Source organism: Molossus molossus, unplaced genomic scaffold (genome assembly GCF_014108415.1).
Source record: "Molossus molossus isolate mMolMol1 unplaced genomic scaffold, mMolMol1.p scaffold_m16_p_5, whole genome shotgun sequence".
NCBI classification, from domain to species: Eukaryota; Metazoa; Chordata; class Mammalia; order Chiroptera; family Molossidae; genus Molossus; species Molossus molossus.
This window is the reverse complement of record NW_023425388.1, coordinates 2703680-2725304: the sequence shown is the minus strand read 5'-3', so window position 1 is coordinate 2725304 and position 21625 is coordinate 2703680. Positions and strand designations below refer to the sequence as shown.

The 21625-nt window shown below is 51.4% G+C and overlaps 1 protein-coding gene and 1 long non-coding RNA gene across 4 annotated transcripts; one reads left to right on the top strand and one right to left on the bottom strand.

Moving 5' to 3' along the window:
- Positions 1-452: 452 nt before the first annotated feature.
- Positions 453-21230, bottom strand: IFNAR1 (interferon alpha and beta receptor subunit 1). Of its 3 annotated transcripts, XM_036242719.1 has the most exons (11): positions 21081-21230; positions 14891-15023; positions 12362-12543; positions 9640-9797; positions 9390-9531; positions 8649-8763; positions 7073-7272; positions 6828-6970; positions 3165-3315; positions 1869-2011; positions 453-832 (listed from the first exon to the last, which is right to left on the bottom strand). In XM_036242719.1, exons 1-11 carry the CDS (start codon positions 21151-21153, stop codon positions 578-580), a joined length of 1695 nt encoding a protein of 564 aa, XP_036098612.1. In that variant the 5' UTR covers positions 21154-21230; the 3' UTR covers positions 453-577. The 3 variants fall into 3 exon arrangements, with proteins under 3 accessions (XP_036098612.1, XP_036098614.1, XP_036098613.1); XM_036242720.1 differs by lacking the exon at positions 453-832 and having other exon boundaries at positions 1996-2080; XM_036242721.1 differs by lacking the exons at positions 9640-9797; positions 14891-15023; positions 21081-21230 and having other exon boundaries at positions 12362-12510.
- Positions 5520-6929, top strand: LOC118617109. The gene is made up of 4 exons (XR_004956797.1): positions 5520-5627; positions 5774-5908; positions 6479-6595; positions 6842-6929. It is a non-coding gene; the product is annotated as an uncharacterized LOC118617109 (long non-coding RNA).
- Positions 21231-21625: the final 395 nt, after the last annotated feature.

Sequence of the window (21625 nt, the reverse complement as noted above, 5' to 3'; positions counted from 1 at the left end):
CTGTAATACAGGAGCCAATGTCCTTGGGACAAATGGACAGAATTCCTCTGAAAAGCTTTAAGTACCAGGTTCCGGCATCCGCGGATGTTTTCTAGAGTAAACTTTTCTCCAGAAAATGTTTTAGTGGTAGTGGTATTCAGCTTCCCTAAGGAAACCCCCTAGGGTTTGCTGCAGCATCAAGAGAAAAGACCAAACGTTCTGATCTCCCCTGAAAGCTGAGGATGTCCCCTGGGACGCAGGGTAGGCGGGTGACAGCAGCCCCAGGAGCACGTGACAGCTCCAACCAGCAGGACACACCGGCCGCCCGGCCGCGCCAGCACAGAGCTGCTTCAGCCCCGCCAGGAGGTGGCGCCTTCCGGAATGGACTTGTGGACGAGCCCGGGGCTGGTCTGGCAGGTCACACGTGGAAAGGGTGTGGAAGACTTGTTCCCGATTCTGGTGACTTCGTCTGTAAACAGGGTAAGTGCTTGCCTGTGCTTTTAGGACCGTGATCCGAGGATGCTCCTTGTCCCACAGCAGGCTCCTCCCGACGTCCTGGTGGGGGCGGGCTCGGCTCGCGCTGAGCCACCGACTCCGGCTACTTCGCGCGCGGGGCGGCCCCGGGCTCTGGCTGCCCGAGGTCGTCGTCCTCTCTGCTGCCACTGTTCTCGTCTTCGTTGGAGTAGTGTCCCGAGTCTTGACTGGTTTGGGAACTGTATGTTTTGTGATCCTGGTCAATTTGACCAGTTTCCTCTGTAAAGACAGTATCTGTATTTTCGATTATAAAACATATTTCGGTCTGTTCCTCAGAAGTGGAAAGCAACAGGTTCTTCAGCGGCTGTTCAGGGAAATACTAATTTAGAAAAGGAAGAGAAAAGAAACGAATCACTTAAAATAACAGAAGTCAGTTTCTAGTTCTCAAAGCTTTAGCTTCCTAGTAAGCAGCAGCCGAGAGCGTGCGCCCCGCACGGTGACGCTCAGAACAAGCCCCTCTGGGCGGGCGGGCGGCGGGCGGCGTTTGGTGAGTGCGCACAGGGCCTACGCGCCTGCTAGCAGGGCAGAGGACGGAGCTCGGACAGCGGGGCCCATTTCATTATGAAATAAGAACAAATTTCATAGCCAATCCCCAAAGATCCAGAAGCACAAATGATACATTACTTTTTCCTGTTCAACTAGGAGTGGCCTTTGTCACCAGCTAATTTGAAGTTCTTTAAATAACAGCTGTATTAGAGTATTTGGAATGGTTTTAAAAACTCAAGGACAAAAGAGTGAAAACAGTAAATATTTGCAAAGCATGTTTCTGGGGCTAAGCCTTCCTGGTAGGCCTTGTTGCTCCCAATCTCCTGGCTCCGCCCCACAGCCAGGAGGGCATTGGAGGGGCCGCGGCTGCACTGTGACCACCCCAGGCTCGGCACCTCCCCCTGCAGGTCTCCCAGGAGAGGCACCAACGCCAACCCGAGCTGGACATACCGCCCCCGGGGCAGAGCCCAGGCTCACACCTTCATCATGTTGTCTTTCTTTAAATACCCTGACCTCAGGAGTGCCCGACCCCCAGCTGAGAGGTGTCACAGAAGGACACTCGTGTCTGTGAGTTCATCCACAGAATCCTGTGGAATCCCGTTTCTGCACTGATGACAGTGTTTTCATCTTTCTGTGACCACCAGACCTGCGATGGTGACACAGGCCCCAGGCGGCCAGGACAGTGGGTGAAGGCCACACCTTGCTCCTCCGTTATACCACACTTAACTTACTGGCACTTCGAAGAAAATACCCAGATCAGCCTGTATCATTTTTCTAAAGAGCAAGAAAACATGTATATTCTGTTGAAATCACATGTACTTCCCATTCGTTTTAAGAAAAATCCAGCTGTAGACAAAGAAGAAACCAACCTCGTCGATGGTGGAGGGAGGTTTGCTTGATGGGAAGAACACGTAGCTGGTCAGTTTCACGAGGGCGGCCACCATGCAAAGGACAAGCGGCACAGCGATCGCAGCAATGACCCCCCCCACGAGCCAGGTTCTGGGAGCAGGTCCTAAAAGCAGACACAGGACATCACGTCAATGCATGTTCTGACAACAGATATGTTCCAAGTGCTGACAACCTGGATAAAAGAAACAGGTGTGTGAAGAAAATCTATTAAATAAATGTCTGTTAAATAGTATCTTTAGAAGTATTTCTCGTAGAACTGAGCCGACGGCAGAGAGGCTGGGAAGGGCAGACACCTTAGTGACATCCGGTGCTGACCCAGAGCTCCCGACATGCAATGTCCCCCAGGACCACCACCACACGGCCTGCAGAGGGGGACAGATGCCCGGTGACCAGGCACCTGCAAGTCTATGCCAGGAGCTCAAGTCCAGACTGGACCATGCCCCTCCCATGTGAAAGCCGAGTCCACGGTGGAGCCAACGGGTCCCCACAGGGCAGCTGCCTTAACGAGTGTGCGAAACATTTCAAGCTAACGGGTGATAATTACGGGAAATTAATTATGTGAATATTGAATGAAATACTAAGCATTCAAAAAACACTAAGCTGTGTGTCAGCAATACTTCCTAAAACTAAAAGCCTCAGCTTGAAGGTCTACTTTGAATTCATGGAGTTCATGAAGAAAATAGTCTCTGTGTATATTTCTGCAGTAAGAACAAAGTATTGTTCAATTTTCAATAAACTGAATTATTTTTCTTCAGTTGCATTTTAATTTATTTTTTACCCTCACCTGAGGACACCCCCCATTCACCCTCATACAGAGCAGGAGGGAGGGAGCAAGAGACACATCGAGTGGTCGCCACCCACACAACCCCAGCTGGGGCTGGGGACAAACTGCAGCCGAGGTGCGGGCCCTTAGAGCAGTGGTTCTCAGCCCTCCCGATGCTGCGACCCTTTGACACAGGTCCTCATCATGCTGTATGTGGGCGGATCTGCACGTGGGCGGACCCGCCTGGAGACAGACAGAGGAGCGGTGTCTCGGTTCCTAAGACCCTGGGAAAGATGTGTTTTCTGATGGTCTTAGGCGACCCCTGTGAAAGGGTTGTTCGACCCCCAAAGGGGTCACGACCCACAGGTTGAGAACAACTGCCTTAGAGGGAACCGAACCCGGGACTCTCTGGTCCGTGGGTCGACGCTCTAACTGCTGGGCTGTCACTGACCGGGGCTCACGTTGCATCTTGAAGGACATGTGAGACGCTGACCTGGCCTTGTCTTCTCGCACACGGGGTCACTGAAGCCGCTGGCCCGGCTCCACACGCCGTCCTCCAGCAGTGCGCGGGCTCGCACGCAGTACACCGTCAGCAGCTTCAAGCTCGGGATCGTGAAATCGGTTCTTTTCTCTTCAATTTTCCTCTAAAAAATAAGTATATCCTTGATGAAATTAGCCACCTCATGAAACCAGATGGGGAATGTCTAGTTTCTGAAGCCTTTAAATATTCAGCCTCAGATCGGCCCCTCCCAAGCACAGCCGGTAAGTGGTTAAGAAACATTCCTCTGTTTTGGACAACACAGCATGACCATGTCAGCAAGTAAGACGCTGCTGCCGAACAGCAGTGTGATGACCTGTGAGACAACTCCGATCCGTTTCATTAAGTACAAGCTGACCCGATCTAACCGCCGCTGCGTGACCTCCGCTTGGTGGCAGAGGGCTGAGCGGGACCGGGCCTCAGCCGGCCCGTGCTAAAGAATCGCTGCCAGCTGTGGCCGGAGGCAGGTTGCTTCCTGTCCGACGGGGAGTGAGGACTGTCACACACTGTGTGACGGACGAAACATAACACAGCCCTGCAGCCCGACAAAACACTCCCTGGCTCAGAGCCTGTTCTTTGGCCCTGGGCAGGGGGCCCAGAGCCTGTTTGGCCCTGGGCGGGTGGCTCCGTTGGCTGGAGTGTCATCCTGGCACTGGAAAGTCTCAGGTTTGATTCCCAGTCAAGGGCACATACCTAGGTTTTGAGTTCAATCCCCAGTTGGGGTGTGTGTAGGAGGCTGCCGATTGATGGTTCACTCTCACGTCCATGTTTCTCCCCCTCTTCCTCTCTCTCTAAAATTAATAATAATAATAATAATAAAAAATCAACAAAAAAACCCCAGACCTATTCTTTTTTCTCACTCACCAGAGTCCTGACTGGCAGAGGGGCTGTCATTGAGGCTGTGGGTCAGGGTCAGCTGCTCTAATGTGCCATGGACCAGAGCCCTGTGGGGCATGTGCTCCTCCGGCCAGCAGGAGGCGCACCAGAGCTGAGCTGGACCTGGCTGGCACCTCAGCCTTGCTCACCTCACATCCACTCACGTGCCACGTCTGAAGCCCAGCCAGGGAAGCAGCGGCTTCGTTTCAAGTGTTTGCTGAACAGTCATTTAATGGATCATACTGTCTGGCAGCATTGTTTTGAAGAATGATTGAGACAATTCATGTAAAATACTTCTTAGCACATAACTGATAGATAAGTATTCAATAAATATGAACTGCTATTATTACTGTAATTATTGATGAATTATCCAGCATAGGACAGATTGGCAACTAAAAATTACTGAATCTCTACCATTTAGCAAGCACTGCGCTAGATATTACTTCTCATGTTATCTCATTTTAAACCTTATAAACATCCTTCCATAAACTTAATTACTGTTACCTCCACCACTTCAGAGAAAAGGAATATTCTCAGAGAGGTGAAGCACCTTGCCTGAGGTGAGACCATTTGGCAGCTTGAAACCAAAGTGAGGTTTTCCTGAACTGGGGACAACTGAGAACTGACCACAATTATCACTGGGTTGAAGTATGCTATGGTTACAGTGTGTTCAGATGGTTAAAATGAAAGTAGCCAAGTAACTGGAATTTTCTTAGATTTCCAACAGAAAATGAAGTTGCAGAATTTACCAGCACAATGGCGTAAGATTTTTATTTTTATTTTTATTTTTAGAAGCTCACTCCTCAAATTTTATTTCTGCCGAGTTACTGATATGATTCTATCTTAAATACTTAACTTATGAGACACTTCTGGTCCAGATGGCGGGTAGGTAAACGCGGTATCGCGTCCTCCCCAAACCACACCAAAGTTACAACTAAACTACAGAACAACCATCATTCAAAACCGCCTGACACTGAGCTGAATGAAGTCCTACAACTATGGAATTAAAGCAGCAGCCACAGCCAGACTGGTAGGAGGGCAGAGGCAGACGGGCTGGTCCCACACCCACGTGTGGCGGATAAAAATCAGGAGGACACCTGGGCTGGGAAGGTCCCCCCTGAGGACTGAGGGGTCCCCGTCCCACACCAGGTGCCCCACTCAGGGTTCCAGTGCCAGGAAGAGAATCCCCATCACTTCTGGCTGGAAAAACCAGTGGGAACTGTGGCTGAGGGAGGCTGAGGCGGTTGGAGCCCCAGGCAGCTCCACTTAAAGGGCCCGCGCACGGACTTACTCAGACTCGCACCATCCAGGCTCCAGCGTGGGGAAGGCAACTTGAAAGGCACCGGAGACATATGGGGAGGAACTGAGCTGTTTGGCATTGGGGTGAGGGCTGGAGAGGCAGCTTTCTCCAGGACAGAAAGCCTTTGTTCCTTTGGTGAACTCTTCCCTGGGGCGGCAGACGGCCACCATATCTGGGACTCCAGCAACCTGGCTCACACTGTTTGCCCTGCCCTGGTGACTCCCGCGTAAGATTTTTAAAGGGTGATTCCTTGATTGTAATTCAATGGGGAAAATTGATCTAGAAATAATGTGGATTATCTGATGTTGTGGATTATCTGTCAGCGTTTTGAATTTTAGTGTTTAAACCAATGTTTCTCAACCCTTTTTTTCATCACTACCCCCACAAGGAGCCCTTTGGACTCTGTTCTAGCTGTCCCCACAATGAGGCCGTCTACGAAGAGATGAGATTCTGCCGGCAAGCATGCCTTTCGCCCAGAGGGCACAGACCACTGGAGGCCGGAGATGTGGCCGAGTACCCACAGGTGAAAACAGCCCCCACGACAGAGAACAGTCCGACCCACAGTCAGCAGTGTTGAGAAACAATGGTTTAAGGTGAATACTGGGGAATCACGGTAAAAACTCGAATCCCTGCCCTGGCCGGGCAGCTCGTCGGTTAGAGCATTGTCCCAATGAGCCCAGGTTGCAGGTTTGATCCCCGGTCAGGGCACATATTATGAACCAACCAAAGAATGCATAAATAAGTGGAACAAAAGATCGATGTTTCTCTCTCTCTCCAAAAAAATAAAAAACAAACAAACAAACACATGTCCATTCCTGAGTTCCACCCCCGAGATTCTGACTGAGCAGGAACAGGCTCAGGGCTCTAAATTTTTGTTTTTGTTTTTTGGTGGTGCATGCCCCTAGCGGGAACCGAACCCGGGACTCTCTGGTCCGCAGGCCGACGCTAACTGCCAGGGCAGGGCTCTAAATTTTGAAAACAACCCGGGCCAGAGGCAGGTGAACTGTAACTGCGGTGTAAAACATGGCAAAATGCTAGCCTTTTTCATATTGTAACTACCTGAGGTAATCACAGTCCTTTTTTTTTTTTTTAGTTTATCTTTTGTCTTCAGAGGACATTTGTTAAAGCTGGGACAGTGAAACGAGAAGGGCTTAGCACAGAAGCAACGGGAGACCTGGGCGGGCTGCTCTGGCTCCCTGGGACGTCAGAGGTCAGGGGCTTTGCCTGGATGAGCTGCTGCTGCCCACTGCTCCCCTGGTTGCAGGTCTTGTGGGCCCTTCGGAGTTGAGGAGATGCTGCCTGTGGGGGAGGGCGAGGGGGAGGGGAAGGCACGGGGTGCTCCTGGGAGGGAATTTAAAAATGTCCCTAAAATTTTAACTTCAAGCTTCTTTTTTAACCCAATCAATTATAACTCTAAGTTACAAAATGACACTAGTTTTCACCTCTGCATTCGAAGTGTTTTCCCAGAAGAAAACTTCGTAGGTGAGCGGGTGGTGCTGGAACGCAGACCCGTTCGGAGAGCCGAGGTAGACGCGCAAGGAGCTGTTCACGGGCTTCACGGTCACGACCGGAGGCGGGATGACAGCTGCGAAACGTGCGGACACGCGTCAGTTTGGAGTAGAAAGTGAATTTAAAGAATGTGTGTCCAGTGGGAGAGGGACGATCTGAAGTAGGAACTACGGCTCACTCAGTCTGTCGACGTCGAACTTCTCCTCCTCGGACCACGGAGAGGTGGCGTTGCCCCTGGACGCCTGCACGCGGACGAAGTAGATGCCCACCCCGGACGTGTCGCGAGGCAGCACACACTGCGCGGTGCTGACGTGCTCGCAGTTCGGTACTTGTGTCCATTTCTCTGAATTGTTTCCAGGAAACTTTTTCATATAGGCACTTTAAGACAAAAAAAGTTTTGTGTTTTTTTTCCCTAAAATTCCAAACACATGAATTTAATAAACATTTGTACTGAGAACCTGTAACAGGCTAGACACTCTGTTAGGGGCTCAGGCTGTGCGGACAGGCCTCGCTGCCCCCGGAAAAGGGGCTGCAGGGGACGAGAGCTCCTTCCGAGGGCGACAGAGCGCGCCGTCTGCAGCTGGCTGGCTGGGCTCGGACGACAGTCCAATGCTCAGGAATGCTGAGAGCCAGCTGCTAACATAGCTACTATTAAAAATTCAATGATATAAACTTACAAATAAATAAACTGTAAGAAAAATAAGAGTAACAAATACTCAAAACTCAGCTTCTTAATTATTTTGCTACATTTAATTTATTGTACTCAGATGAGGCAACACCAAGCCAATGGGGAGCTACTGGGCGTCTCTTCCCAAGTCCACGGTCAGTGACATCACGCGAGCAGCCGACAGCGGCGGGCCGGAGCGCTCACACCACGCAGCCTGGCAGACAGGGCGGACACTCTCTCCCCGCGGCACATGGGACGGACCTGGCACACCCGGCCAAGCGCGCTCACACAGGTGCACGCCACGCGGGCAAGAGCAGCTGGGCACGAGCGTGGCCCCGACAGCTCCGATCACTCAGCAGCCTCCTGCCTGGCTCCCGTCGTCAGTGCCCCCTGCCCACTGCTCCAGTGCGTCCACCTTCACCTCCTTCACAGACCTCACACTGCCCTCCCTCAGCGCGACACTCCCTGCGGCACCAAATGCCTCCAGGACAGTCTGCTGCCAGGCCAGCATCATCCCGCCACTTACTCAACTTCCTCCCTCACTCTCTCCCCGCCCAGTGTCCCGTCGCCACTGTGGAAGGTCCAATTCCAAGGCGGCCCAACTCCTGCACCGCTTGAGTGCGGGCGGGACCCACGATCTCCGGACTGTTACATGAATACAGCAAAGGTGGAGAGATTCTACAGATAAAATTAAGGTTGCAAATCAGTGGACTTTGAGTTAATTGAACGCGCGACTGTCCTGGGAGAGCCTGAGCTCATCAGATGAGCCCTCATTTAAAGGAGGGACTAGCCCAGCTGGTGTGGCTCAGTGGCTGGAGCACTGTCCCACGGACTGAGAGGTCCCGGTTCCATTCCTGGTCAGGGCACGTGCCCAGGTTGTGAGCTCCACCCCCAGCAGGGGGCGTGCAGGAGGTTAAGCGACCAGCAGCCACGGGCAGCACTCGAGCTAGAATGAGATGCCCGTGCCCAACAGTCACGACCACCCTCGCCAGGCAGCACGTGGCAGCGGCTGTGGGAGCCGCAGCTGAGTGGAAAGCGGCCCAGTGCACTGGGCACAGTGAACTGTGTGAAAGGGGATGGAACTCACGGGAGCCACTGAGCTCGAAAAGTCACGTTCTCACGCGTGTACTCCCATTTGAGAACAAAGGCCTGCACTTCCGAAACGACTTGTATGTTTTCTGGAGGAGGCAGTTCGTTTTCAACTAGAAGACAAAGAACACAAAAGCGCACGCTTACTCTAGTGAGCTAGTACGTGGCAAGACTACTTGGCGGCAGGAGAACATGGTGCAGCCTACACAGTGCTCAAGGGACAGGGGCCTACGTGTGTCCCCACACAGACCAGTGACCTCTCAGCTGAAACAAGAGGCTGTGAGATGTATCTAGCAGGTCCTAGTTTTAGAACTGAAAACAGAACAACTAGCTACAAGCCTGCGAGTGCTGATCGGAGCCCCTCAGCGCTGCCCTCTGATGATGAACTGGGGGGGGGTGGGGGCAGGGAGGAAACTACTTTATACCCTTCTCTGGTTTGACTTTAAAAAGAAGCACACACGAAATTTTTAATTAAACACACCTAAGGTCCTACTCTTGACCTTAACTGTTGACAAGATGTCACCGGTTAAATAAATGTATCAGGATGTTTTCATATTTTAACATGTCATTTATAAAGGCATAGTTTTTGGAAGAACAACTCTACCCCGCCTTTTTGTGGAATCTGAACAGGTTTTTTTTTTTGCTATGTAAACGCTTTTGTTTTCATATCTGCGAAACCATCATGTAAATCTCAGCAACGACGGGAAGATGCCCCTGGACCGGGCCACGGGGTGCTCACCTGTGGTGTTCACGCACTGCGTGGGTCCGTACGTGGCAAAGTTCCCCTGCAGGGGCAGGGTTGCCTTCACTTTCACACAGTAAGTCGTCTCTGGTGAGAGAGAGCCAACTTTAATCTCGGGGTAAAAAGCCGTATACTTTTTCTGTAACAGAAGGACAGAAGTTTGTTCTTGAAAAAAGCACAGAGCCAAGTTTTGGAATCAATTCACGTCATTTTTTCTCGCGTGAAGCAAAGACAAGGTGATGCTCACGGTTTCACCTGACGAGCTATCCCAGATGACCACGCTGTACACAAAGTTTAGCCTGTCCAGGCCCCACATGATGCTGTTTATCGTCCCAGGAGGAGACAGGTTTACTGTTATTGCCTTGTCTTCAGCTTTTAGATATACTTTTGGAGGACCAATCTGAGCTGTAAAAATCAAAACACTTACTGTATAACTTCATTAACACAGTGCCAAGCATCAACAAATAGTTGGCCTGTCCCTGACCCAGTGAACTAGACAGTCCTCGTGGGCGCCCTCTCCTGGGGACATGCAGACCCCCTAAACATCCACGTGTGTCATGAGTGCTGTGAGGGAACACGGAGCTGTGGGGGCCAGAGGACGGCAGCCAGAGCTGCTTCAGTCGGTCAGCCAGGGAGCCCCTGCGACACATGAGCTGAAAGTCATGCGAGTATCTAGGGAGAAAGTGTCTATTCCAGGTTGGGGTGCTCATGCGAGGCCCCCAAGACGGGAAGGTGCTCACCATATTGCAGAGACAGGAGGGGCCTAGACGGGCTGAGCGGCGGACAGTGAGGTCAGAGAGGGCGCTCGCAGCCAGGTGCTAAGGAGCCCGAGGGCCGCGGGTGAGGACTGCCTGATCTGCTGTTACATTTGGTGAGGGCGTCCTGGCAGAGACTCGGGCTCCCCTCTGGAGGCGGAGCGTCCGGGATTGGTGGGCAGGCTGCAGGCAGGTGCCAGGAGAGGAGTCGAAGACTCCCGGGCTCTCGGCCTGAGCAGGCGACGCCACAACAGGGAAGGACAAAGCCACAGACAAGCCGGTCTCGAGGGGAAGATTCGAGGTGACTTTGGACACTGGAGCAGAGATGCTGACTATGGAACTGGCGGCACAAGCCTAAGACACAGGAGGGGCTGGGCTGGAGATGCACTGTGGGAGGCGGGGCGGACACGGGGAGCGGCGTCTGAGCGAGCGCAGAGGAGGCTGAGCGCCTGGCCTGCAGCAGCCAGCAGCCAGAGGTCTGGGATGGGCAGGAGAGCAGAGAGCAGCCCTGATTCCAGACACACAAGGATTCAAGAAAAGGAAGTGATGACCACATCGATGCCAGAGAAATGGAGCCAGAGAGGACCGGAACTCACGTGACATCGTGGAGGTCACTGGTGACCTTGAAAAGTGGTTTTAGTGCAGCGCCGAGGGGCGAAGCTCAAAGAGGGTGAAGAGGGCTCGGAGGGGAGCAGAGGTGCAGGGAACTCTGGGAGCTCTGTACAGGGCAGTGGCCCTCAGGGTCCCTTAAAGCAGCGGTTCTCAACCTGTGGGTCGCGACCCCTTTGGGGGTCAAATGACCCTTTCACAGGGGTCGCCTAAGACGTAACAGTAGCAAAATTACAGTTATGAAGTAGCAACAAAAGTAATTTTATGGTTGGGGGTCACCACGACATGAGGACCTGTATTAAAGGGTCGCGGCATGAGGAAGGTTGAGAACCACGGCCTTAAAGAAACTGAGGGTCCCAAAGAACTTTTCTTATATGGCTCCTATCTTTCGAGATTTAGCATACTGAACATAAAAACTGGTAACAATGTAAAATATTAGTTCATGAAAAATAATGTCAAAACCACTATAACAAATATTTAAGTATTTGTTATAAAATAACTTACTTCCCAAACCAACCAAGCAAACACTTAGCAAGAAGAGTGGCCCTGTCTGACTTTTTGTTCCAAGATCCTCTGTGTCCGGCTTACTGCAGACTGACTCTGCACCCACTCCCGCTTGCGGTCCCGCAGCTCGGGCCGGGCTCGGCAGTGACAGCGTCATGAAGCTGCTTTGACCTGCCAGCCTCCTGACAGGGTCCGGGGACCATGCCTTGCCAAGCGCCGTTACAGGGAAAGCAGAGGAATCAGGCTGGAGCGGGAAGGACAGAGGTCTGCGGGAAGGACAGAGGTCTGCGGTCTGCGGGAAGGACAGAGGTCTGCGGGAAGGACAGAGGTCTGCGGGAAGGACAGAGGTCTGCGGGAAGGACACAGGTCTGCGGGAAGGACAGAGGTCTGCGGGAAGGACAGAGGTCTGCGGGAAGGACAGAGGTCTGCGGGAAGGACAGAGGTCTGCGGGAAGGACAGAGGTCTGCGGGAAGGACAGAGGTCTGCGGTCTGCGGGAAGGACAGAGGTCTGCGGGAAGGACAGAGGTCTGCGGGAAGGACAGAGGTCTGTGGTCTGCGGGAAGGACAGAGGTCTGCGGGAAGGACAGAGGTCTGTGGTCTGCGGGAAGGACAGAGGTCTGCGGGAAGGACCGAGGTCTGTGGGAAGGACAGAGGTCTGCGGTCTGCGGGAAGGACAGAGGTCTGTGGGAAGGACAGAGGTCTGCGGGAAGGACAGAGGTCTGTGGGAAGGACAGAGGTCTGTGGTCTGCGGGAAGGACAGAGGTCTGTGGTCTGCGGGAAGGACAGAGGTCTGTGGGAAGGACAGAGGTCTGTGGTCTGTGGGAAGGACAGAGGTCTGTGGTGTGCGGGAAGGACAGAGGTCTGCGGGAAGGACAGAGGTCTGCGGTCTGCGGGAAGGACAGAGGTCTGCGGGAAGGACAGAGGTCTGCGGGAAGGACAGAGGTCTGCGGGAAGGACACAGGTACGCGGGAAGGACACAGGTCTATGGGAAGGACACAGGTCTGCGTGAACTTTGGTTCCCGCAGAGGAACGGGTGAGAAGGTGAGCGGTCCCAACAGTATTTAACCACCTAATGGGATCCCGCGGGCAACTTTTTCTCACCTTGTTGAAACGGTATAAACGCGTCAAGCTCATGCCATGGAGAAGTCCTGTTTCCTTCTTCTGCTCTTATTCGCAATTTAATTTTTTCATAAACATTTATCTTGAGTGAAGAAAAGTCGCATTTGGTGCCAGTAACATACTGACACCCAGGCAATTTTATCCAATTATTCATAGTCCCGGGTCTTTAAATAAAAAAGCAAATGAATGAGTGAGTGAATGTAGAAACACAGAAGAGTGTCGGACATGCTTTGTTTACTAACATGAAGCTAGTCACTTCTACTCAGTTACTGTCCTGTTAACATTTGTAACATTCCACTTTTTCAATGCATATAACAAGTTACTGCTTGTTCACAAAGGATTAATTCTGATACAGAGTTACTTTGTAACAGGTTCTGTAATTTTGTGGGGGGTTGCCTTAAGATTTCCAGGAAGCAGAAAAAGAAATGACCCAGTAAGAGCGGACTTTGCTAAAAGCAGCCGTGACTCCTGGCCAACTACTCTGCATTTCTGGACTGTCTCTTTCGTACTGAAAACCTGGGACCTGGACTGATGGGTGCCCTCTGATCTCCTCCTCTGAACAGATTCACTGGCCCTAAGAAAGACCTCTGGATCAATACGGCTCGCGAATTTCCTCTGTCCCCCTCAGAAACCCAGACACCCTCTGATCCCCATATTCCTTCTACCCCATCGCTAGAAACAAAAGAACGGAAAGTAACATTCACTTCAAGTCCTCAAAGTGGATTTAGTCCATCAAAAAGGTTCAGTGATTAATATTAGATTCTTCGAACACATGAAGAAATCAACTGTCCCCAGTGCCCCAAACAGAAAGGACCCACGGGGTAAGAGGCAGCAGCCCTGCCTCCTGTAGAGCAGAGAAACCGCGCTCTGAGAAGGCACTTTCGTCCAGCTTAATTCAGGGCTCTGGCGCGAGCTGATTTTCTGGGTAATACTGTCGACTTCACTTTAAGGATGCTTTATGACAACAAAAACTAGGGATGACATCCACATAATTCTGGTGCTGACCCAAATTCAAATCTACCTTATTTTTCAAAAAGGCAACATTTTTTAAGATTACCAAAAATAGCCCTGGCCAGTTTGGCTCAGAGGTTAGCATGTCGGCCTGTGGACCAAAGGGTCTCGGGTTTGATTCCCAGTCAAGAACATGTACCTGGGTTGCAGTTCGTCCCTGGCCCCAGTCAGGGTGTGTGCGAGGCAACCAATCGATGTGTCTCTCTCACATCGATGTTTCTCTCTCTCATCGATGTTTCTCTCTTTCCCCCTCCGTCCCCTTCTACTCTCTAAAAAAAAAAATCAGTGGAAAAGTATCTTCAGGTGAGGATTAACAACAAAAAGTCAAAGTTCAATTTCAAGAAAACCTCTAGAGCAGCGGTTCTCAACCTGGGGGTCGAACGACCCTTTCACAGGGGTCGCCGACACCATCGAAAAACACATATTCCCATGGCGATTCATAACAGTAGCAAAATTACAGTCATGAAGTGGCAACAAAAATAATTTTATGGTTGGGGGTCACCACAACATGAGGAACTGTATTAAAGGGTTGCGGCATTAGGAAGGTTGAGAACCTCTGCTTTAGAGATAAATTCTAAACATTTAGAGATAAACATAGGATTACAGTTGAGTATGTGAAACACAGAATTTATTCTTATATTCTTATTTATTAATTATTTTCCATACAAACAACTGTAAACCTACGTTTGCCCACCCCTGCATTACCAGTTCTGAGAAAAACCATGTGTGCGTGTACACGTACAAACACACGTGCCCACACAGGCCCACACGAATTACTAGAGCTGAGGTCACCAATCTCACTGACCGCCAGCTGAGAACGAGCGCGGCCGCAGGTGGGGTGGTGGGCTCTGGTCCCGGGCCACACCTGCTTCCTCGCTGCTGACAACCTGCTTTCTCGGCCGGGGACTCCCAGAGCAAAGCGCTGCACCTCCTGAGCTGTTTCCTTCCGGAACCTCCCTTCAGCAATTCCCCGCCTGCCTGTCCTCTTGACTAAGTAGAGAGTTAGCTCTGGGAAGGAGGCACCGGAGCTCCAAGAACATGGGAGTCTGTGGTAGGGAAGGGTCCCATATACTGATGTCCATAAACTGCACGGACACTGAAAACGCTGTGGTGGCGACGATGGGAGTGCGACCACAGACCGGGTGTCCTGCTCCAGAACTGTGGACAGGCCTTCGGGGCTCTCTCCTGCCTCCTCAAGTCACAGTGACGCCCTAGCTGACTCGGCCTTCCAGCCCAAGGCAGCGGAGCACCCAGAAGAGAGAAGGGGCGGCTGTGGGTCACTGAGCTGCTTGCCATCACCACCCCCAAATCTCTTCGTGTCAACGCCCAAAGATAACTTCGACTAAGTCTCTACTTGCAGAAATAAAGCTCTAAGTATTATGCAGACGTGAAATTTCTTTAAGAGATAAAAAAACAAAGTGTTTCGCGAATCTGGAAAGAAACGACAGGGCTAAAGTCGTTTTGAATGGTTCTGGCCAATCAGGAAGTCGCGGCGCGTACATCTGGTAGTCTGCGGAGAAGGTGGTGTTGCCAGCGGACCCGGCAGGCTCCAGGCTCCTGTTCCAGCGCAGGGTGAAGGTCTCGTCCACGATGTCCACTTCCACACTCTGCGGAGGCTTCAGCCGCGTCCCCCCTACAGAGGTACAGGAAGGAAAGCTACAGATACAGCACAGGTCTTCTGACATGTCCGTCTTCCCTTCACACCGCTGACTACAGCATGAGTACACTTACACACGACAGAGCTCAGCATATGGGAACACCAAAGCACACCTAGTGACTGTTCACATCTCTGCGTCTGAGAGCTGGGAAAAGACTGAGTTTTTTTTTTTTTTAAATCTATAAAAAGCATTATATGTCAACCAGATCCCAATAAAGGTGGAAAAATAAAGGGTAAAAAAGTAGGCATTGTATTTTTTTTTTTTTTAAATGCTCATCTGAGGATATTTTTACATTTATCTTTAGACGGGGTGGGAAGGAAAGGGAGAGAAAGAGAGAGAAACATTGACGTGAGAGGGACACATCGATTGGCAGCCTCCCACATGATCCCGACCAGGGCTGGAGATGAACTGCAACCGAGGTACGTGCCCTTGGCTGGAATCGAACCCGGGACTCTCTGGCCTTCAGGCCGACACTCTAACTGCTGAGCTCAACCGGCCATGGTGGCATTGTCTTTTAACTGAAAAAAACATTCTCTCCATAAAAACAGTTTTTGTTCAGTCCAGAAGTCCCCTTGCTGTGAAGGGTACAGGGTCAGACCGTTTCACAGCCTCGGTCGGTTTCACATCCTATGTTTGGAGACAGTATATGATTCATGTACTCTGATCAAGAACTGGGCAGATGTGATTTCAAAGTTGACAGTCACAGGAAGTGAACACCTCCCTGAACAAAACTGAGACACAGAGGAACGGATGTTTACGATGTCAGCCAAGCCCTGCAGGAGCCTGAAACCATCTTGACAGCAGAACAACCAAGTCTGACTCCTTCTGCATGTGTTTAAGGGCTGCCAGCTACAGACCGACTTTGTTTCTCCCACTTCTAGTGCGGATCTCCCCCCCGCTGGATGCCCACTCTTCTCATTTCCCCTTTCTGCCAACTACAGTGTGCATTTCTCCCACCACCCGAACCTCCGACACCCAGCTCGAGTTAGATGGCTTCTAGAAAAACTTCCTCCAACCGCGCAGCGCCTGCTGACCTTGCAATCCCGCACAAGCGGTGCGAGGGACCAACCGCTCAATTCCACCCCGAGGCGAGGAAAAAGGAACAATAAAGTACAGTGCTTGTCATCTAGTAGGCTCTCAAAACTAGGGGAATCAAGATCTTGTTACAAACTGCTTCTTTGTGTTAAACACGAGTCTGCAGCCCAACGGCCGGGGGCTGAAGGGCAGGGTCTAGCCGCTGCATGCTTCCCCTGCGTCTTCAGAGTGCTTGGCACAAGGCTGGGCTCCCGGGAACTCCATCACCAAGGTCTGCCTTTTCACGGTGAGAAACTTCAGCGTTTAAAAGACCAGCTTCTAAATGTATTTCTGGTTCCTACAATAGTTCTAGCCTTTACTTCTGCCTCAGGCAGGGCAAGCGTGTTTCTCCTTGCAGACTTTTTGCGGCTGGGGTCCTCGTGTAGAACACTGCTTATTGGGACTGCTTCCTCTACTCTGCAGTGGGAGGTACTACGATATGGAATCCAAAGCGGGGACTCCGCTCTGGCTGGTGTGGCTCGGCAGGAAGAGCGTCGGCCCTCGAGCCTATGGGTTCCTGTGGGTCAGGGGCATGTACCTGGGTTGCAGGGTGACAGTCCCCCCACCCCACACACCATCCCATCTGAGCACGTGCGACGTGTCTCTCACTTTGATATTTTTCTCTGTCTCTCTCCCTCACACTCTAACTAAAAATCAATGGAAAAATATCCTCAGGTGAGGATTAACAACAAAAAAAGGGCCTGGCCGGTTTGGCTCAGCGGTTAGAGTGTTGGCCTGTGGGCCAGAGGACCTGGGTTCGGTTGCCACTAAGGGCACGTACCTCAGTTGTAGTTTGTCTCAAGCCCCGGTTGGGGTTGTGTGGGTGGCAACCAGTTGATGTGTCTCTCTCACATCGACGTCTCTCTCTCTTCCTCCCTCTCTATCTGAGGATAAATGCAAAAATGTCCTCAGGTGAGGATAAAAGTAACTAACTAACTAAATAAATAAAAAGGGAGAACGTGAGGGGGACATCGAAGAACACAATTTCTGGCTTTTTTAATTTGAAGAAGTGCTCACGGGGTCTCCCAGCCTCTAGTTCTGTCGCACACTCACATCGAGACTTTATCCTGAACACACTCCGCTCCCTACTCCACTCTAGACTTCACTCCCACCCCACTGGCTGGCATTTGACAGAGTCCACGCAACTGAAGGGCAGTGGCTGGGTCACAGAGGTCACCAAATGCTCTGATGGCCATCTGCAGTGTCCAGGTAAGGACAGGAAACAGGCCTCTCTCCTCTTGGTTGTGGCTTTCCTCAATCTGTGAGAAGCAACTGGTAACCAACACCCCCGCCCCTTGTTGGCTCCTCCTTTAAACAGAACAGCAGGATAGACCAGGGTGTGCCCTTGCCCTCACCCCTTCCTCACTGCTGTTTTAACAGCTTCTGGCTGGTTACCAAGAATTCCTCCTCCTCCACTCCCACTTGCCTTCAGACAGGCCTCTCCCCTTTGCACTCTCTATAGCTTGTGTCGTAAGCTTGTGCAAGTTCAGGAAAAATGGTAAGACATGTCCTCAGTGCATCTGCCTGACTGTCTCCTGGAAGGCAAACAAACTGTAACTTTTTAAAAAAATTATTTTTCTTTATTGATTTTTAGAGAGAGAGGAAGGGAGAGAGAGAGAGAGAGAGAGAGAGAGAGAGAGAGAGAGAGAAACATCAATGAGAGAGAACATCGACTGGCTGCCTCCTGCATGCCCCTCAACTAGGGATCGGGCCCAGAACCTGGGCTTGTGCCCTGACCGGGAACCGAACTGGTGACCTCTTGGTGCATGGGTCCACACTCAACCGCTGAGACAGACGGGCTGGGCCAACTGTAACTTTTAAGACAGTTCCCAGCGACTAGTAACTTAACACAACCCCTTCCCTTCCGTGTCACTTAGGAAAGGGCAACACACTCTTTCTTCCTGGGTGGGTGGCATTACATGGTTAATGCCTGCCCTGTCCTCCCCTGAAAAGTAAAATAAATTTCCTCCCTGCATTTCTTGTTTCTTTGTGATTTCTTTCACAGCCAGAGTCCCCAGCACCCTAAAAGCCAGTCTAGAATATTCTAATGCTACAAATGTGAGCCATGAGATAGGAAGAGGAAATCTGATAGAATACAACCAGAGACTTCCTTAGGGATGCAATCCTGCTAAAGGAAAGAGACTCTAGAGTTAGAGGCATCCTAGCATTGAGAGATCAACAAATAATGGTCTGATAAATGGACAGAATCTCAGAAAATAGAGTTATTAAACAGGATTTCAGATTTCACAGATTTTGTTCTATTAATTCTAGCAATATCCTTCTGATGATAGTTTATTTCACCTTTTTGGCATATAAAATATATAAATGGGCACTTAATCCGAACTTCTATTTATACAGTTGGCTGCTTCCCACCCTTCACATTCACAATGATAACCAGACACAGTCTACTATTTTTGAAAGTCTGATATAAATCCAAACACACACATTCATACAAATATAAATTTCCTCCCCTATTTTGGGTCCCAGAGTTGCATTTATTAAAAGTATGAATATTAGCCCCGCCAGTGTGGCTTAGTGGTTGAGCAGCGACCCATCCACCAAGAAGTCGCCGGTTCGATTCCCGGTCAGGACACATGCCCAGGTTGTGGGCCCGATCCCCAGTGGGGGGGATGCAGGAGGTGGTCAACTGATGTTCTCTCTCATCGATGTTTTCATCTCTCTCCCTCTCCCTTCCTCTCTCTAAAATCAATCAATAAAAACAAAAGTTTTTTAAAGTATGAATATTTATATGACTGAAAGAGCAACATTATGATCTCAAGTTAGGGTTAACATTCCATTTAGTTTTGAACATTACTATTCCTTTGAGAAAAAAAGTAGGTAAACTGAAAACTGGGCTCTGAGGCCAGACTTCCAGGATCTGATTTCTTCCTCAGCTGCTGGCTGTGCTGGCGCAGGCAAGTCACTCAGTGTCTCCGTTTGCTCAGCTGTATAATGAGGATAACGGTGCCTAGTGGTTGTTTGTTTTTTTTATCATCACCGGAGGACATTTTTGCATTTATCTTCAGATAGAGCGGGAGGGAGAGAGGGAGGAAGAGAGAGAAACACTGATGTGAAAGAAACACATGGAGTGGCTGCTACCCACACGACCCCTACCGAGGCCAGGGACTAATTGCAACCGAGGTACGTGCCCTTAGCAGAACCGAACTCGGGACTCTGTGGTCCGCGGGCTGATGCTCTAATCGCTGAGCCAAATTGGCCGGGGCCTAGTGGTTGTTTTGAAAGCTACAGGAGTTGTACCTTTAAAATACTTAAGTAGTGCCTGGCATATAGTTAAGAGTGAAATAAATGCTGTGTATAAAATTTATTTTTACCAGCTCTCCTCTAATCTAGATTAAAATTAGGATCTCAAAAATTTTTTTTTTCAAGTACAGAGCTTAATGCACATCCTCCTGGAATGTTAACTGTATGAAAACGCTGGGGAAATTCTTCTGATGTTATTATTTTTTAAAATTTTCAAAAACATTTTTGTTGGTTTTTTTTTCTTTATTGGTTTTTAGAGAGGAAGGGAGAAGGAGAGAGATAGAAACATTGATGAGAGAGAACATCGACTGGCTGCCTCCTGCATGCTCCCCACTGGGAATCGGGCCCAAAATCTAAGCATGTGCCCTGAACGGGAATTGAACCAGTGACCTCCTGGTGCATGGGTCGATGCTCAACCACTGAGCCACACCAGCCTGGCTAAATTCTTCTTATATTAAAGCAAACACGAGTTTAATGCAAATTTTCATGAATCAAAGACTTCAAAGAAATGACCATGGATTGCACCAAGACCCCTTCCAGCACCCATGTACAACTAGGCAGCCTCCGGGACCCCTGGATTCCTGCCCTCGGTTACAAGCCTTTTCTCTCGGAACCCCTCCTTGTGCTGGCATGTTTATAACCCCATAATTGATGATTGGTTAATCATTGTGCTGCTCCATAATTGATGATTGGGAAAGTCACTGTATGCCCTCTAGCTGAATCAAAATAACCTCAGTAAATTGGGACACTCCCTGAACCAAGAAGTTTTTGGGAGCCAGCTACATGTCTGACAGAGTCCATGGAGCCTGGAGGTCTTGAGTCAGAGACTCAACCTCCCCCACAATCTCAAGGAATTAGGTTTGCATTGTGTTTGTGCAGCTGAGGGCTAAGTGTGACTCAATGTACCTTGAAATACCTGAGACAACAGGCTGGGTGTGCCTGTTATCCGTAAGGCAAACTAATTCTGTACAGCACTGCTGTGGCCTGGGCATTTCATCAAGAAGATCCTATTTTCTGTATGGTATAAACCGCATGTAATAAAGCACATGGAGGCTGATTCCAAAAACTCTGTCACAGGGGTGTTCAGAATCAGACGCCCGCCGGCTAATAAACGGCTCTTATCTGGACTTCAACTCTCTAGCGGTCTTTGGCTCCGTCGGGCCACATCCTCAGCAAACAGCCTGGTGAGAGCGGCCAGCGCCCCAGTGCCCCCTCCCGCAAGGCGGCACACCAGCCCGGGGGCTCCAGTCTTGGCATTTTGGCTGTGCAGTTTTCCTTTGTTGTTACCTTTCCTTAGCCCACAGGAGTCCCGGGGGCACGGAGATTCCGCCACCCTCAGCTCCTCCCCACGTGGGCTTCAGGGAGGGCGGCGCAGTTCGTGGCCACAGCCTTAAATGAACGGGCCAGCTCGGCTGTCCGATTCTCCAGAAAGAAAACAAGTTCCACCCGAGGGCTGTGGACACCCGCGCCGGGGCCGGGGCGGGGCGACCCGGAGCAGGGGCGCTGGCCGCGGAGCAAGCGGCTGGCCGCAGCTTCAACACCGCTTTCTCTTGGTTGATTTCCCAGCCCAAGGCGGTCGGTTTCCATCGGAGCGCGGTGGCTACAGATGACCAGAGGGCTCCCAGAAGGACGTCGGTCCCGCGCCACCCACCTTTCGGGCCCAGCCCTGGAACCAGCGCCGGGACCCCGTCTCTCACCTGCGGCTGCGGGCAGCACCCATGGCTCCCCGGCGACCAGAACCAGGGTCACCACACCCAGGAGGGCGAACATCGTCCGCGGCTCGCCACCGACCCCGCCATTCACAGCTGGGAGCACCCCTAGCGGGATGGTGCCACCCCAGGTCCCTAGTGCCGAGCACAGGCCCCGCCCCCGCACTCGCCCCGCCCCATGCACTCGCCCAGCTCTTCCGCGCCGCCCTCCGCGCACGCACCGCCCTCCGCGCACGCGCCGCCCTCCGCGCACGCGCCGCCCTCCGCGCACGCGCCGCCCTCCGCGCACGCGCCGCCCTCCGCGCACGCGCCGCCCTCCGCGCACGCGCCGCCCTCCGCGCACGCGCCGCCCTCCGCGCACGCGCCGCCCTCCGCGCACGCGCCGCGATTCTACCGCTCCTTGGAAAGGGCGCGCCTGTGAAAGTGCCGGGCCGCCCCGCCTCCTCCTCGCGCCCCCTCTTTCCGGTCAGTACTCACTAGGGTGCACCCTCCTTCTCGGAAAGCCGCGCTTATCTGGAGCTCTGGATTCTCGC

Coding starts and splice junctions, on each gene's coding strand:
- IFNAR1 (XM_036242719.1), bottom strand. CDS start 21,153: ATGTTCGCCCTCCTGGGTGTGGTGACCCTGGTTCTGGTCGCCGGGGAG. Junction 8,764..9,389: donor GCAGTGCGTGAACACCACAG/GTGAGCACCCCG, acceptor TTTGTCTTCTAG/TTGAAAACGAACTGCCTCCT. Junction 6,971..7,072: donor GTTCGACGTCGACAGACTGA/GTGAGCCGTAGT, acceptor CACGTTTCGCAG/CTGTCATCCCGCCTCCGGTC.